General features: G+C 45.0%; 2 protein-coding genes and 1 pseudogene across 4 annotated transcripts; 2 read left to right on the top strand and 1 right to left on the bottom strand.

Annotated features, from left to right (window-relative positions):
• Positions 1–233: 233 nt before the first annotated feature.
• Positions 234–4,400, top strand: LOC110091766 (Abhydrolase superfamily protein; annotated as a pseudogene). The gene is made up of 10 exons (NR_146583.1): positions 234–337; positions 1,869–1,920; positions 1,998–2,053; positions 2,180–2,338; positions 2,431–2,535; positions 2,892–2,998; positions 3,223–3,344; positions 3,618–3,726; positions 4,004–4,134; positions 4,273–4,400. The product of NR_146583.1 is annotated as an Abhydrolase superfamily protein (transcript).
• LOC100277398 (uncharacterized) lies at positions 3,960–5,977 on the top strand. Its single transcript, NM_001350258.1, has 6 exons — positions 3,960–4,134; positions 4,273–4,641; positions 4,741–4,854; positions 4,969–5,054; positions 5,133–5,242; positions 5,415–5,977. Exons 1-6 carry the CDS (start codon positions 3,970–3,972, stop codon positions 5,603–5,605), a joined length of 1,035 nt encoding a protein of 344 aa, NP_001337187.1. The 5' UTR covers positions 3,960–3,969; the 3' UTR covers positions 5,606–5,977.
• Positions 5,978–7,264: 1,287 nt separating this feature from the next.
• On the bottom strand, positions 7,265–15,512 carry LOC103632967 (uncharacterized). 2 transcript variants are annotated; one of them, XM_008654671.3, is made up of 7 exons: positions 15,205–15,512; positions 13,576–15,006; positions 13,231–13,482; positions 12,395–12,475; positions 11,543–11,684; positions 11,052–11,467; positions 7,265–7,468 (listed from the first exon to the last, which is right to left on the bottom strand). In XM_008654671.3, the coding sequence occupies exons 2-7, from the start codon at positions 14,797–14,799 to the stop codon at positions 7,412–7,414; spliced, it is 2,172 nt and encodes a 723-aa protein (XP_008652893.1). In that variant the 5' UTR covers positions 14,800–15,006; positions 15,205–15,512; the 3' UTR covers positions 7,265–7,411. The 2 variants fall into 2 exon arrangements, with proteins under 2 accessions (XP_008652893.1, XP_020396365.1); XM_020540776.2 differs by lacking the exon at positions 7,265–7,468 and adding an exon at positions 8,602–8,686 and having other exon boundaries at positions 15,205–15,508.
• Between the last annotated feature and the right edge of the window lie 904 nt (positions 15,513–16,416).

Raw genomic sequence — 16,416 nt, 5'->3', positions numbered from 1 at the left:
CAGCCTCTCTACCGGCCGCCCATGCCGGCCACCACCGGCGCGCCGGTCGCTGCGCCAGCTGGGGCTCGGCGGCCGCTCCTCTTCGGCGCCGCGCCGCGTCCGCAGGCGCCGTCGCCGCCGCTGACGACGACGCGGTGTCGCCGCGCCGCGCATGGAACGCCTCCGCCGCCGAGCTCGAGCTCGGGCGCCGCGGCGAGGAGACGAGGGGTCAAGGAGTACGTGGAGGCGGCGCGGGAGATGGCGCGGCACAAGGACGGCGGCCCGCCGCGGTGGTTCTCGCCGCTCGAGTGCGGGGGCGGCCGCGTCCCCGGCGCGCCCACGCTGCTCTACCTGCCCGGTACCGTTTCCGTTTCCTCGGTAACATGACAGAAAGTGTCTCGCTCCGTCGTCATTCCCATGTGCGGTGCGTTAGCTGTTTGAATTTTCTTCTTGCAACTGAACTCTGACAGAGCACAGCTGATAGCAAGTTTAGCCTGAATAATAAATAGTAATAGTGTCTGCGCGCAATTGTGAACAGAGCACAGCGCAGCACTGATGAAAAAGATAAAAGCGACTTGCTCGTCTGCAGATCAGGCCGCCGATAACGTAAACAAAGCGAGGGGGGTTTGACAAAACCGTAGGAGTCTATATATATATGGTGCCCCATGTGTTGCTCTCTCGCTTTCTTCGGTTACCATTTTTTTAGGAGAAAAAAAAGGTTGCTTTCTCACCACCACTAGCATAGCAATAGCAATAGCAATAGCATGCATAGGAAAACGGCTATTTTGGAACAGTTTACCGCGTGGCAGTTCTGTGGCTGATGGAAGCTGTCTAGTGTAGCAGCAGCAGCAAGGACAGCACATCTCCTCTCAGATGGACAAACAATAGGACAGGTGCACGCATCTTTGCTGTGTTTGCCCGTTTGATGGACAGCGCAACAGACGGATGTAGAGGCACTGATGAATGACCTGGTGTTGGCACCGATCTATGCGATAAACACAGGAACGAATCATTTGAGAGTGCTTTCTACGGAGGCACGGATGAGCCGTGACATAGGGTCGGACGGTCCACGACCTGGGCGCAGCAGCGGCTGCTCCTTCTCTGTGTACGTCTGGACGATTCGTGATGGTGTGGAAAGTCATCTTCTTCGCAGCAGACCTAAATCTCGCCTTTTGTGAGGGATCCCGTCAGGGAGGAGACATCCTAGGATGTGTCTTCACATCGGCAAACCACCCAAGACATCTCTAGTCGACATAGAGACGAAGAGAGATGGAGATTCGTGGTAAAGGAAGGTTAAACTAGGGGCTAAACTAGAGCTACTCCTAATGCATAAGATAAAAACGATAAATAGAGTTAATTATATCGATTGTGGGGTTCAATCGGCCGTAGCCCTTCGACTATATAAAGGGAAGGTCTAGATCCGTTACAAGTCGGTCCTCGAGTTAATCCCGCAGGTTTAGCTAACAAATCCCGCAAGAAAATCGAAACCCTAACTGATTCGCGTGGACGGTCCGTGCCGCTACGGCGGACAGTCCGGATCTTCCGACGGGACATTTTTTATGCTCAACATATCCCCAATATTTTGGTAAAGATTGACAAACCAAAAGCATATGCACTGCCAGTAACCTTCGGAAACAATAGATTTCACAAGTCAATTTGTTTCCGAAGTAAGAACTAAATCTGATACAATCCACCAGATTTTGAAATTAATAGAGTGATCACTGAATACAGCTCTAATATATAAATGCCGTTTTGAATTGCATATTTTCGACCATGACTATCTAATCAATGGACCGTCTGTCTGCCAGGACATTTTTGGTGCTAAGACTGGGAACTTCGGTTGATGTTCCGAGGAATCTCATCTCATTCACATTCTTGGGTCCTTGCAGGAATCGACGGGATTGGGTTAGGACTTGTGCGGCACCACGAGAGATTGGCAAAGTAAAGAAAAAACTTTACATGGCCTTGTTTTCCCCTTGCTTGGATGTGGTTGATGACTCTTCTTTCTGAAAGGACAGGATGTTCGATCTGTGGTGCTTGCACATACCAGTCGAAGACCGAACGCCCTTCGCAGGTACGCCCTTCGCAGGTACATTCCTTCTTTTTTTTCCTCTGACAATTGGAGGAGACACACACGTGTACCTGCAAGTTTAGTTCCACACACTGACAGATCCACTCTGGAACCGCTGATGGAGCACAGGGCTGGTCGAGTATGTGGAGAGGGCAGTAAAGTCGGAGAGCTCAAGAGCGCCTGACAGACCAATCTACCTTGTTGGAGAGTCAGTAGGAGCGTGCGTCGCTCTAGCCGTGGCTGCGCGAAACCCAGGCATAGACCTGGTACTGATCCTAGTAAACCCAGGTCAGCATTGTGTTTCTCTGGACTTTCGAGTGAATGATATGACTCCTCGTTTCTGACTCCTGCTGGAGTCTTGGGCCGGCCTCGTCTTGCAGGAACGTCGTTCCACAGGTCGCAGTTGCAAACTCTCTCGGCCTTCTTGGATCTGGTCCCTGAACCCTTCCATTTGACCACTCCACAGCTGCTAAATTTTCTGACAGGTTTTCTTTTCCTTTTTTTTTACTTCTCTACATTACTTTCTTAGGGTTTGTACACCAAAAACTATTTTTTGAGGAATTCTTCTTTGATTTACTTGGGAGGCAAGTACTTTTGCCCAAAAAAAAAGATGGATGAGACTCAGGCATTGTCTGTTTCTTCAGTGTATAAGACGCATTCGTCCCTTTGCTGTCAGATATGCTTCTTATAATTCTTCGCTTCCTTTCAAAAAAAACATATACAATTGTTTACTTTACGTAGCACAATGTCTAGGGATAGTGTTGAAAATAGCATCAAAAGTGTAATCCTTTGATATGCATCTTCCGAGTTAGTTCTTACCATAGTTTAACAACTTTATTAGGGAACTTGATGAAGATGCCAGAAGCTTTTGTTGGACGTGGCCTCTCTCTACAAGAAGCTGGTCCGAGATTATCAGAGACCACATCCAGTATGTTGGATTCCCTTACGGTGAGCTAAAAAGGTGTCAGGACATGCATGCATGTGAAGATATTTCTACTATGGTTTGTTCCGGCCGGGAGACCATTTTTGTGAATATTCTGGTGCAGTGGTGCTACCCTTTCCCCAGTTCGAATCTGCATGAGCTTGCTATTTTGCTGGGCATACGGCAGCGTTTCAGTCTTTCTACGTGATGGTCTTAATTCTTTTATCGGGACTCTTTTTGTTTCTTACAGATTTTGGTTGACGTTCTGACAAAGGAGTCCATCGTTTGCAAGCTGGAAATGTTGAAGGCGTCGTCATCGTTTGTCAACTCCCGTTTACACGCAGTCAAAGCCCAGACGTTGGTACTAGCCAGGTAAGTAAGTAAGTAAGAGGCTTGCAGAAAGCCACGCAGAGAAAGAGGGAAGAAGCATTCTTCCATATACATCATATCATATCTGCCGGCCTCACGTACTCGTAATAAAGGGTTCATAAGAACAGTCTGAAACTGAAACATGGAGAGCCAACCATACATGGAAAAAAAATATCAACTTTGAAAGAAAAGAAGAAGAAGAAGAAGAAGAAGAAGAAGAAGAAAAATCCCTGCTTATGACTGACTGGGTCTGAATTGGGTATCCCGTTTTGGCAGTGGAAACGATGAGCTGCTGCCAAGCACCCAAGAGGCCGAGAGACTCCGTGGCGCTCTAGAGAAATGCAGAACACGTGTTTTCAGAGACAATGGCCACAAGATCTTACTGGTGTGTTAGCTAAAGCGCTCTCTCTCTCTCTCTCTCTCTCTCTCTCTCTCTCTCTCTCTCCCTCTCTCCCTCTCTCCCTCTCCCTCTCCCTCCCTCTCTCTCTCTCTCCCTCTCCCTCTCTCTCTCTCTCTCTCTCTCTCTCTCTCTCTCTCTCTCTCTCTCTCTCTCTCTCTCTCTCTCTCTCTCTGTCTGTCTGTCTGTCTGTCTGTTCTCTCTCTGTCTGTCTGTCTGTCTGTCTGTCTGATGCTTTGGTCACCGATCTCACAACTCCTAAAAGGAGGCCGGCTTCGACCTCGCCACGACCATCAAGGGAGCCGGGTACTACCGCCGCACCAGGAGGACAGACTTCGTTGCAGACTACATACCTCCTACCCCAGACGAGCTGCAGCAAGCTATCGACCACGACAGGTACGCGTACGCCCATGCCCCATGGCAAGCTAAGCTAGAAGCGGTACAGTACAGGAACCTCTCTACGAAACTGCAACCGCCGCCCGCCTCCGAACCGAACAGTCTCTCAGAGGCGCTACTGAAGTACTGAACTTTCAGGGTCCTAAAGCTTGTCACCGACCGGTGATGCTGTCGACGCTGGGCGACGGGAGGGTAGTGAGGGGCCTGGCGGGGCTGCCGAGGGAGGGGCCCGCCGTGCTGGTGGGGTACCACATGCTCCTGGGGTTGGAGCTGGGGCCGATGGTGACGGGCATCCTGAGCGGCACCGGGGTCCACGTCCGGGGCCTGGCGCACCCCTTCATGTTCGACGGGGGCACCGAGCGGCTCATGCCCGACTCGGCGCACTTCGACCTGCACCGCGTCATGGGGGCGGTGCCGGTGACGGGCGCCAACTTCTACAGGCTCCTCGCGGACAAGGAGTTCGTGCTGCTGTATCCGGGGGGTGCGCGGGAAGCGCTTCACAGGAAGGTGGCGGTGGTGGTGGTGGTTTGGCAGTATACGATGGTTTTGTTTCTTTTGCTGTGTATGTTGTTATCTGTATAATTTAAATACAGCTGTTGTTTTCAGGGAGAGGAGTACAAGTTGTTCTGGCCGGAGCAGCCTGAGTTCGTCAGGATGGCGTCCAGGTTCGGGGCGACGATCGTACCATTCGGAGTGGTGGGAGAGGATGACATATGCCATGTAAGTAGTGCCTTCTTCCTTCCGGCTTCCGCTATCTCAATCAGTTGAAGAGCATGGCGTTCCGCTTGGATGCGTCATCATGGTCAGTGTTACTCAGTTTACCATCTCGATCAGTTGTTGTTAGACTACAACGACCTTCAGAAGGTTCCCTTCTATGGCATGCTCGACGAGGCCTTGAACCGCGATGGGCTGAGGCTAAGGTACGCTGCTGCCTAAATCAGATGTCTTTTTTAGTTTTTTTTTCCTCCTCCCCCCCGCATTCAGCTGTGGTTTCGTAGGACTGATTCCATGGGAGAGGTAAAAGACCAAAGAATGCACCCCCTACTGCTCGCTCCCAAGGTACCAGGGCGGTTTTACTTCGTCTTTGGGAAGCCTATCGAAACAAGAGGTACGGGTTCAGAAACATTTCGTTACATCATATCTCAGCAGTCTGTGCTCTTCAGGCGTTCTCTCGGTGTCAGCTTTTATGTTGGATACCGACGCATGCGCATGCGTTTGACCGTTTCTCGAACCTGGTGTTGGGTTGAAAACAAATCATTCGCTTTGCTTGCTTGCAATAGGCAGAGAGAAAGAACTACGAGACAAGGAGGCGGCGCAGCGCCTCTATTTGCAAGTCAAATCTGAGGTGGAGGGCTGCATCAACTATCTCAAGGAGAAGAGGGAGGAGGACCCCTACAGGAGTATACTGCCCAGGCTTCTCTACCAAGCACTTCATGGTCCCAATGCAGAAATACCCACATTTGAACCATGAAATGTTCACTTCGAGAATACCAATTGTTTATATTGTTCTTATTTTTTTTTCTTGCATTGTCAAAAAAAAATCGATTGTTACCATTGTCCTCAAAATAATTATGATGGCTGATTCTATCGTGTAGCCCATTTAAAGCACATATATAAAGAGGTCAACGGAAGGTCATCGCTCAACTGTAAATTTGTAAGTACAGCAACACAAGTATTTATTTTGGCTCATCTCATTGCAAACAAAGCATGGATTCAAGTCGAGAGAAGATATGAAGAATGTGTTAGAAATATGCCTTAGAGATAATCATAGAGATGAGCATATTTTTTTATCTATATATATATTGCTTAATTGAATATCCATGTAAGGCACCTTGTATTGATTAGCAATTATATTAATTGTTTGTGAGATTCTTTACTTATATGGTTATTCTAAATGATGTCCCTAGTCAGAGTCGATGACTAGCACATGTATTAGTTGATGACTACATTTCACAAGTCATGAACATGGAGATGTTAAACTAATAATGTGGGCGCATGTATGACATGAGGCTGGACCGACCCAACGTGAGATATTATAATATAGTTCTCTTTTTGCAACATGAATACTGTATCCTTAGACCTGAGATTGTCGCATGTTCTCAAGATGTGAATTGACTTACTTAGGGACTATCAAACGCTATTCCGTAACTGGGTAGTTATAAAGGTAGTTTTGGGTTTGTCAGGAAGCATGCTGTGAGGCATGGTCAGTCAAGATGGAATTTGTCCCTCTCTTTATGATAAAGATATCTCTGGGCCCCTCGAGTGATTGGATCAAGAAATGCATGGCCGTGCTAGGGTTAAGAGTTAACCATTGAAAGGATTCCAATTCACAGTATCGAGAAAAAGAGGTCAGCTTAGAGACAGACCAAATATCGTGAGACAAAGGGAATAACATGTATGTAATGTTGCAATGGTTCGTATGATATGATTTTTACGTGCGCATATGAGTTGACATGTCTTGCTAGAGGCCGCTGTCAATTATTGGGTCAAGTAAGAGTACTCGGGCTATGTCTATTTGTACGTGAACCTATAGGGTCACACACTTAAGGGGAAGGAAGCCTAACTCGGATTAGATCCGAAATTAGACTGGGCTTTAGGGTTACTGATGGGCCTCGGTGTCAGAAGCCCACCATAACGCCAATATAATGAGGGACGGGGGCACGGTTAGGCTAACCCTAATTCGCCACCAGCAAACGAGTAGCCGCTCGTCTCTCACCCTCGCCAAGCCGCCGTCGCGAACCTAGCAGTTCGGTACGCGGCGCTTCCTCCCTGTACGTGTGGATACCTCGGAGGTGCTGCATCTGGAGCACTAGGACGAACCGTGCGAGGACGTGAAGGACGCCGACGACTGCACGGCACTGCTCGACGCGTTCGTCTATATCGAGACGTCTTCCGCTGCTTTGTGCGTCTAGTGGTAATTCCATGACCTATAACCGCAGTAGTTCTTGGTTTTATGGGGTTAAAAATTTTGTTTTGCGCTAGCGTAGCCTCCCCGTAATCATTCAGAATGATCCTAGTAGATTCTAACCTGGTACCCAAACAGCCCGCGATCAATCAGCTTCGACGGTCTCACAAGCCGATATAACCAAACCTCTACTACCAGCTAGTGGAAGCCACAAGCACTACCTTATACATAAAAAATATATAGATACATGAAGTAAATAATTTCATTGCAAGGTTAGTCTGTACATCGATGGTAATAAGCAGTAAAGATTGATTAGTGACGAAATGGTATGTACAAATTTTATCTGCAGCTTCACGAGTGTGCAAGGAGTTCTTAGTTGCTTATGTCAAAATACTTGGGATTTGCTGGGAAGTCATGCTCAACCCGCAGCTACGAGGGAGAAAAAAAAGGATCAGTTAGCCGTGTATCTAAGCAAGAATGTCAAATGGAACATCTGCAATATTCAGTCTAAATGACATCATGTGCTAAGCTTTATGAAACGTATTTAAAAGTGGCAAAGTGACACATCCAGTAATGCAAATGCAAATATATTCGAATGACAGTTAAGCAACAACACAATAACCCAGTCGGTAGTTTTTGGATCCTAGAGTACCTTTTATGTTACAGTTTCGGATAATAGTAATACAATCTTACTAGTTCATAAAAGAATTACTGCCTGTCTTTAAGTCAAATAAATCTAGTTTCAACCAATCTGTTAAAAAACATGTACAAGTTCAAATAAATACAGTATAAAAACATATTTCATTTAAAATTTAGTGACACTAAATTTATGTTGTAGATGTTGGTGCATTGTTGAAGGACAGACCCGGCGCAGTATTATCGACTCTTTCTATGGCTCCCAATACCAGAGAAGGCGCATCGAGACAGGACAGCAAAAACAAGAAAAAATAGAAATAAAAATTGCTAAGATGGCAATCAGATAAGTTTAGAAACAGAGATATACTTAAATAGTTTGTTAAGAATCGGTTTGCTGCTTCCTATTGTGAATCAGTTTGTGGTTTTCTAGTTTGTTTGAATTGGTTAGTTGGCTTTCTGATTGAGTCAGAGATGCATATCTCTATATATGTGTCGTACTGTCGTAGGATGTAATAGGCAGAACATCGAACAAATAAAAATCTCTTAGAGAGGAGATTCCTTCGGTACCCTATAGAGTCTCACGCCAGAGCGATTGACGAAGGAACCTGACCCTCAATCATTGCGGGCATTGTGGGGCTTCCTCGGGCTCACTGGATACTACCGCAAGTTCATTGTAGGTTATAGGGAGGTGGCTCACCTGTTATGGTGCTCTTGAAGCCGGAGGCCTTCGCGTGGACGAATGAGACCAAGCTTGCATTTGACCGATTCAAGCAAGGCCCTGATGACCACACCTCTACTACAAATGCCGGATTTCTCCAAGCGCCTTATCATAGATTATGACACATCGGTACATGCTTCGGTGTCGTGCTTCACCAAGGTCTTCAGCCGAGCAGTGGCACCTTACCCCAAGAAGCTTCCGGCTTACGAGAGGGAGTTGATTGGGCTCGTCAAGGCAGTGCGTCACTAGCGTCCCTATCTCTTGGGGCGCGCCTTCACAGTAAGAACCGACCACTACAGCCTCAAGTTCATCCTTAATTAGTGTATATCTATTATTCCACAACATGCATGGATGAACAAGTTATTCAGGTATGATTTACTAGTAGATTATCGGCCGGGCAAACTCAATTGAGCTACAAATGTGTTGTCACAGTGGGATGAAGGAGCGACCATCCATAATATTTCGGCCCCAACCTTCTAGCTAATTGGTACATTGTGGACCGAATACTCTTCTGATCCACAAGTAACTACTATAAAGTTCAAGATGGCTGACGGTACAACTACAACACCACAAGAATGGACCAACATGGATGATCCGTTGTTATTCAAAGGAAAGATTTTTTTTCCAAATACATCAATATTGTGGCCGATTGTTCCGGCTGAGACACATGACTGCGGGCATGAAGGAGTGCAGAAAACGCTACACAAAGTCACAAACTGTGAGAATCTTTTTTATAACCCGCATATTGTGGCATGAGTCAGAGAATTTGTGAGGCCGCTCCATCTGTCAAAATCAGAATACCTATATCCTGCTAGGCTATCGCAGCCCCTTCCCATTCCATCTGAGGTATGGAGTGATATAGCCATGGACTTTATTGAAGGGTTTCCTAAGGTAGGTGGCAAATCTGCAACCTCATAGAGGTGGATATGTTATTCAAATTTGCTCAGTTTATTCCGTTCGGCCACCCTTACACGACTGCCTCAGTAGCTAAAGCCTTTTTTTAAGAGTGTCATGCATGGGTTTCCTTGCTCCATAATGACCTTTTAAATTGCAAATGAGTTTTGCTTTTCATCCGCAGGATCATCGTCATGTACCTCCGTTATTTAGCTGGTGATCATCTTAAATCGTGGTTACAACGGTTGCCTTGGGCTGAATTCTGCTATAATATTTCTTGTCAAAATACAGTTAAGTGTTCTCCATTTCAAGTCGTCTATGGCAGAAAGCCCCCCCCCCTTACTATCATAACAGAAGGGGCCGCACGGATAGCAGTGGTGGATCGCCAGACGGTAGACATAGATGAATTTTGGAGCAGATCCAAGGATCAGCTGGTAGTTGGTATAGACCCAAGTAACGATGAAGCAATTCCAAGGTAAGTCACGAAGAAACATGTTTTTTTGCGGCAAGTGACTAGGTTTGGCTGAGGCTGCAGAAACATACAGGCATGAACACACAAGCATGACGAAGAAACGTGTTTTTTTTGCGGCAAGTGACTAGGTTTGGCGAGGCTGCAGAAACATACAGGCATGAACACACAAGCATGGGAGTCGTGGCAGCTGCTCACTCCAAGTTGAGTCCAAAATTTTATGGCCCATATAAAGTGCTGGAAAGGATTGGCAAAGTTTCTTACTGAAAGCTGCCCTTAAAGGCATTCATGATGTTTTTCATGTGGCGTTGCTCAAAAAGTATGAAGGAGAGTCTCATGAGGTAATCAATTCTTTACCTGAGATATTACATGGGTGTGTCATCCCTGCCTCCGAAAAAGTGATTAAAGCTCGACTGAATCATGGAGTGTGGAAAGTTTTTGGTGCATTGGGTAGGTAGGCCAGCTACAGTTTCGTCATGGGAACAATTAAAAGCATTTAAGCGAAGATTTCCAGATGTACAAAACTCGCGGATGAACTATTTGTTGGGGAGGGCGGAAATGTTATGGACTCTTTCTATGGCTGCCAATACCAGAGAAGGGAAAATGTTATGGACTCTTTCTATGGCCTCCAATAATTATAGAAGGCGCAACCAGGCAGGACAGCCAAACCAAGAAGAAATAGCAACAAAAATGGCTAAGATCTGGCATCAGATAAGTTTTGAAACAGAGATGTACTTAAATAGTTTGTTTGAGTCGATTTGTTGCTTCCTATTGTGAGTCGCTTTGTTGTTTCCTAGTTTGTTTGGATTGGTTAGTTGGCTTTCTAACTGAGTTAGGGCCTTAGGGGTGCTGGGTGCACAACGAAGAAACAATAATCTCCGAAAAGGGCAATTCCTTCAGCAGCCTGACGGAGTCTCGCGCTAGAGTAACCGACGAAGGAATCTCATCCACTGTTTCTGCATTCTCTCCCATAATTCTCTATATCACTCTATTCTCCCCTGTGGACACCTCCCAGAAGGACCAGAACACATCATGCAGTGGTGATAGACCTTCCTACTAAGCCAAAAGATCCTAGATTCGATGTAGTCTCTATGCAAAATGCAGAAATAAGGCTTGCTTCGGTTATTGCTTCCCCAGACCCCACTTGCTATGTCCAGATGTTGTTGTGTTGTTCTATTGGCTTGTCAAAGTTAGAAAATTCTGACTTAAGATGAGCTAAAATGAACTATAATTTGTAATGGAGAGAGTTAAACTAAAGTTGTGCTACAAGGGTGAAATAAATAGTTGCCACATACCTCGCCTTCGTCAGAGTCTGAGTGCCTCTGAGGAAAGACAACTCTAATATCATTGTAAAGATAAAATCTTCTCTCTTCCTCAGTCCTACTGCGACTGTGTGGTTGTGATGACATATCCAATTTGCAATGATACCTTGACTTTGATGACTTCTTGGAGAAGGGGCTCAGAAAACGTAAGTGCAAAGCATACCGCAGAACCCCTCCAGCTGGAATATCATTGACCTTGGGAGATCTGTTGAAATATATCTTTCCACCTTCACATGAGTTTATTTGACAGCAGCACCCCTCAGCATTAGCATCATTTTCTGAATTCCCCGAAGTACCATTTTCATTTGGTTCTCTAACGTCACATTCCATGGAGAAACATTCCATATCTGCAGAACGTCCCTTTTCCAACTCATGCCCATTGTCAGAACCTGCAAAGTTAAAGAAAATAATTAACTTGAACTTCGTAATTTGAATTTATCTACCAATTGTATTGGCATTATTACATTCAGAAAATAGAGCCCCGAACTCTCTAAGTTCACTTCCACACTGGACTGACTCGACCTTTACATCACTGGCCTTGCTTTCTTCTCTGGTCGGATGAGAGGGAGAAGCAGAGGATAGAGTGATCTTTTGCCGCATGAAAGTCTGTCCCATTTTACAATATCAGAATATGGATTTGAGAAAAGAAAGTAAAGAGATAAAACTAAATAATTATGACTGCTAAAAGAAGGCACAAAACATCCATTTCATAAGAAAAATAAGATTTCATTCATGCAGCTGAAAACACTTGCAAGATGGTAGCACCTAGCAGATGATTAAGTACTTTCAACTCGTGATACATCACGACTTACTCTTTTCAACACCCACCCACAAAAAAAGGAAAAACACGGGGATGGAATGCCCAAACATTTTTCTTGTTGTTTATCTACCTAAAGTAATGGTAACAGCTCTACCTTTCAATTAAAAAGAATCAAATTGGCCTAGTTTATAAGGGAACCAGGCCTGAAAACCTTACAGACCACAGACTAATAAACAGGAAAAAACCACAAAAAAATATAAGTTCATGAATGGATTGAACCACATATGTGTCTCAATGAGTATTCAGAGCCAGAATAATTAATTGAATCTCAGCATAAATCTAAAAAAATAAAAAGATAACATGCCATTTTAATAATTAACAAAATCGACAATCACAACAGAGTATGGCAGTATGCAATGCAATATTTTTTTACCATCATACCATGTGAAAATAAGTAAAATATGTGACATGGTAGAAAAGACAATGAGAAAAAATTGCAGTTAATTTCAAATCAAAATACGTTAAAAGGCAATAACATAATATTGATTTCTCATACCTTGGTTCCAGCAGGCATGTCACTCAAATCATAGGTACAGAAAAAGGTGTGAAGTGGTGTCTTCTCTGGGTTACTAACCACCTGCCGAGAGTAAAGAGTTGTGAAATAGGCAAATCAATATAAATGTGACAATCTAATAGAACTTTTCGAAGGACTGTCAAATCCAAAGCAATTTGAAGGTAGTAAGGTGCACTAGGTAAGTCTCAAAGTAAGCTCCAAACATCGGTGCTAAAGTAGCATCATGAGCTCCATGTCCTATCAAATTTTATAATATGGAACTGAACTCCAAATATAAAGTTCTATTTTCCTCCTATATTGAGTCAGCGGGTTACACAATGGTTCATCTGATACACAAGAGAATGCAGACTTCCAAGCTCAAAGTATGATACACTTGTTAGGAATGGCCAACCAGCCTCTATTGCAAGGCCCAAAGGAGCGATATACAGGTTTGTCCAAAGTAGAGGGGAAATAGAAATATATCTATACATCTAACAACACCATGTGAATTGATCAAAGCAAATGCTATTTACATATTTCATGCATACACAATTAATCATAAAAAACAAAATATAATGCATTCACTTCCCAAGACAGACTATAGCAACTCAAAGTAAAATGTGCAGATACTAGTAAGAATAGGTAGTTAAAATCGCAAAAAAAAAATCCCATTACAATAGGTTCAAAACTGAGATAGCATACCACTCTATTATATTAACATTAATAGAATGAATATCTTGCCATCTTGGTATTGCAATGATTCTAAAAGTATATATAAAAGACACACAGGCACAGTACATCCTGATCAAATTTTTTTATAAGGTCAAGCAATTCAGTACCAGTTGTATGCGGCCTTTCACGGGAATGCGTAATCGGCTATTTGTTGACCGTGAATCACTGCTACTGAGGCTTCTTTTAAGTTTTGGGCCTTTGGTATTGTTTGTAGGCAACCTCCCCGCAAGATCAATCGACGAGTAGTACAACAGGGAGCTATCTTCATCAATGCTGCTCACTGTAAACGGAAACTTCTGAGTTGGGGGAGAAAAACTACCGCCAGTCACATTAAGAATAGCCAGAAAACCATCAATACTCTGTATTATGAGAGGATGGAATTAAGACCAAAAACATATCTGGCATCCTCTACAAAAGCTGGGTAATTAGGAGTAACAGAAAACATGGCGAACCTGATTGTCTTTTCCACATGAATAGCGACCAGATAAGAGAGATTCCTCAAAGGAGCCAACTAATGACCTCCTTACAGGGAGGAGGTTCGAGCTATTAATACATTCAATGTGTGTAGACACAGGGGCAGATTCTGGACCCAAGCACCGGTATCTCCTATGAAAATTTCTCTTAGGGATCATTGTATCAAATCCATCATGCAAAATACTGGTTTCTTCTAGTATATCACCCATCCTTATCGTACCGACATATTCTGAATAATCGTCAAAATTTGACCTTCCCATTTCCTTCAAATCAATGATGTCATTTTCAATTCGTCCCGTCAAATCCCTCTGAGCTCTTGCAGCCTTCATTCTATGCATCCATTTTGGACGGAGTGGAGAAAGAGTGGGTGGAGGAGAATGTGACAATCTTGCAGGCACCTTTGCAAGGTTCATAATCCCTTCAACTCCAGGTTGATCTGAGCATGAAAATAATTCCCTACCCTCAAGCAAAGGACCATCAGTGAATGTGTTAGAACTAAACTTACAGAACCCCTGCCCTGTACTCCAATCGGAGTATCTCAATTCTGACCTAGTAGATGGCTGAAAGGAATCAAGAGCTCCAGTGTTAGCTTTTTTACTGTCATGGAAGCCAGAATAAGAGAGCTGTCTAACACAACGAGGGTTCTGAACTTTTTCATCGCCGGAACCAATATTCAGCGCATTCCCATAGAACTGTCCAGCAGGAAGCGCATTAGTTAATGGTGACAACACCCTTTTCCTTGCCTGAACTTCGTGATGTACAACTGATGAATCACAATTACCAATGACTAAAGATGAATGCATTTTGTGAGATACCATTATATCAGGGCCCCCGGTAGAACCATCAGTTCCTGAATCAAACCCAACAACCCTCATTGCAGGTATATGTAGAGTAGATTTGATTTTAGTGCATGATCTATAATTTGGATCTCTTGGTTTAGGATTCAGGCTTTGGTAGCCCGCAGGATCATCAACGGCATGTCTAGTTCTGAACTGACTATTTAATCCATTCGAAGCAGCACCTGGTGCAAATTTTCTCTTGAAGTCGCTGATGGATGGGTTCTGAAACCAACTTCCACTTGAGCTTCCCTCGAGAAGTTTACCCGAATCGCAGGGGCCATCGACACTGAAACTAGAACCGGCAGGTGTACTCACTTCAGTAGGCTCTTCCTCCTTAACCACAGGAATTTGAGGCAAACCCATCCCGAAATCGTTTACTTCAGCAAACTGAGAAATGAACGTTAGAGCTACATTGACATTTCTGACACTGGTGAGGATGTTCCACCATCAATCATGCCCCCTACGGATACTGCAGCAATTCGAGGTAAAGCACAACTCGGAGTCTCGGAGCATGAACAAGCCACGAGAATCCTAGGACGAACCATACCACCACGAGATCAGATTACAGTCCTGCAGGTACAATCAAATGCTGTCACAGCCAGGGGCTGATCCAGTAGATAAAGAACATACATGTATATATTGCCCCCCACCCAAAAAAAAACAAAGTTCGTAGGCATAATACTGCATGTATGCTACGCTTGTAATTAGATCAGATCCGAATACAGATAGCATAAGGTAGGGGACGAAGAGGGGGGCTGGTAGGCGTACCTGGCGCGTGCTCGTCGCCGGCGCCCAGTTTAGGGGCCCGAACAGCACCTGGCTGAGGAGCCAATGACGACCTGGGCGTGCGGCGGTCGCCCGCTGGTCGCCACGAGAGAGATCGCCGCGCGGGGGAACGGGAGAACCGAGAGAGAGAGATAGAGAGGGAGCGAGCGTACGCTATGCGGAACGGGAGAACAAAATGGACGACCGTAGGAAAACAGACGAAAGGAAAGGGCATGTCTGAATGTCTCACATACTTTGGGGGGGGGGGGGGTCGTCTAAAACTTTCTTGGCCGCTTGTTTTGTTTGTGTGTGTTTATTCATCTGTTGAATAAACTTTTATCATTTGGTATTTGCTTTCTGTCCCTTCCATCTCGATAAGTAATTCTTGGTGCCTAAGAATGCATCTGGCTGACTACTCCAGTGGTGGAGTTACGACGAATGAAGTAACAAAATTTTGAACCATTCACCGCTAAAAAGTTACCCGGTATATATAAAAGACCACTAGTAAAGTGTTGGTACTTGCTACGATTTTTTATTTATGCTTAAATATTTATCGGATATTTTTGTGTGAACGTGAGTTTAGAGCCAACAAATATAGTTTAAATCTTTACCCGTGCTTAATTTTAGTTTTTTGGTAGTTTATACAGTAGAGATGAGAGATGTGCCGCCTCTTCTCGTTAGTGCCATTGTCAATGTCGTCGCTATATAAGACCGTCTCAAGTAAATTAAATCACGCCGTGTAGTAAGAAGAGTAATTAGCCACTCCTCTGGTTGTTCGTTCAAAATACCACGGATACGCTTTGTTGTATATACAACCTCTGTGGCAGCGGGAGACACAGAGACGCAGACGCATACGACGGCACATGGAAGATCTCAGAGTTGAAAAGCCCTTGAAAAAGCGAGGGGTTTTGCCGGCCGCCATTCCGCATCCGGCGTGCGCTTTCTTTTTATAACGAAGAACAAAAAAGAAAAGCCGTATAGGAAAAAGGAAAATGTTCTTCGGCGCCGGCGCGTGGGCACCGACCAAGCACGTACGTGGTGGCCAGACCGTCGAGTTGCGTGCCTTGAAAGCTGCGCTGGGTGGGACCGGGGGGGGGGGGGGGGGGTCTGTGGAGTCTTGCGTACGGGTCACGCCAAGCCTCCCCTGTCAGGAAGCGGTCGGGCTTGCTTCATAGCAGGGTTTAGGGTTAGTCGCATGCCCGTCCAGCCGTCCTC

This window comes from Zea mays, chromosome 7 (assembly GCF_902167145.1).
Source record: "Zea mays cultivar B73 chromosome 7, Zm-B73-REFERENCE-NAM-5.0, whole genome shotgun sequence".
NCBI lineage: Eukaryota > Viridiplantae > Streptophyta > Magnoliopsida > Poales > Poaceae > Zea > Zea mays.
This window is presented reverse-complemented; position numbering and strand designations above follow the sequence as displayed.

Coding starts and splice junctions, on each gene's coding strand:
- LOC100277398 (NM_001350258.1), top strand. CDS start 3,970: ATGCTTTGGTCACCGATCTCACAACTCCTAAAAGGAGGCCGGCTTCGA. Junction 5,055..5,132: donor CGCGATGGGCTGAGGCTAAG/GTACGCTGCTGC, acceptor GTGGTTTCGTAG/GACTGATTCCATGGGAGAGG. Junction 5,243..5,414: donor GAAGCCTATCGAAACAAGAG/GTACGGGTTCAG, acceptor TGCTTGCAATAG/GCAGAGAGAAAGAACTACGA.
- LOC103632967 (XM_008654671.3), bottom strand. CDS start 14,799: ATGGGTTTGCCTCAAATTCCTGTGGTTAAGGAGGAAGAGCCTACTGAA. Junction 13,483..13,575: donor CATGTGGAAAAGACAATCAG/GTTCGCCATGTT, acceptor CTCATAATACAG/AGTATTGATGGTTTTCTGGC. Junction 7,469..11,051: donor CAGACTCTGACGAAGGCGAG/GTATGTGGCAAC, acceptor TCTCCCTCGTAG/CTGCGGGTTGAGCATGACTT.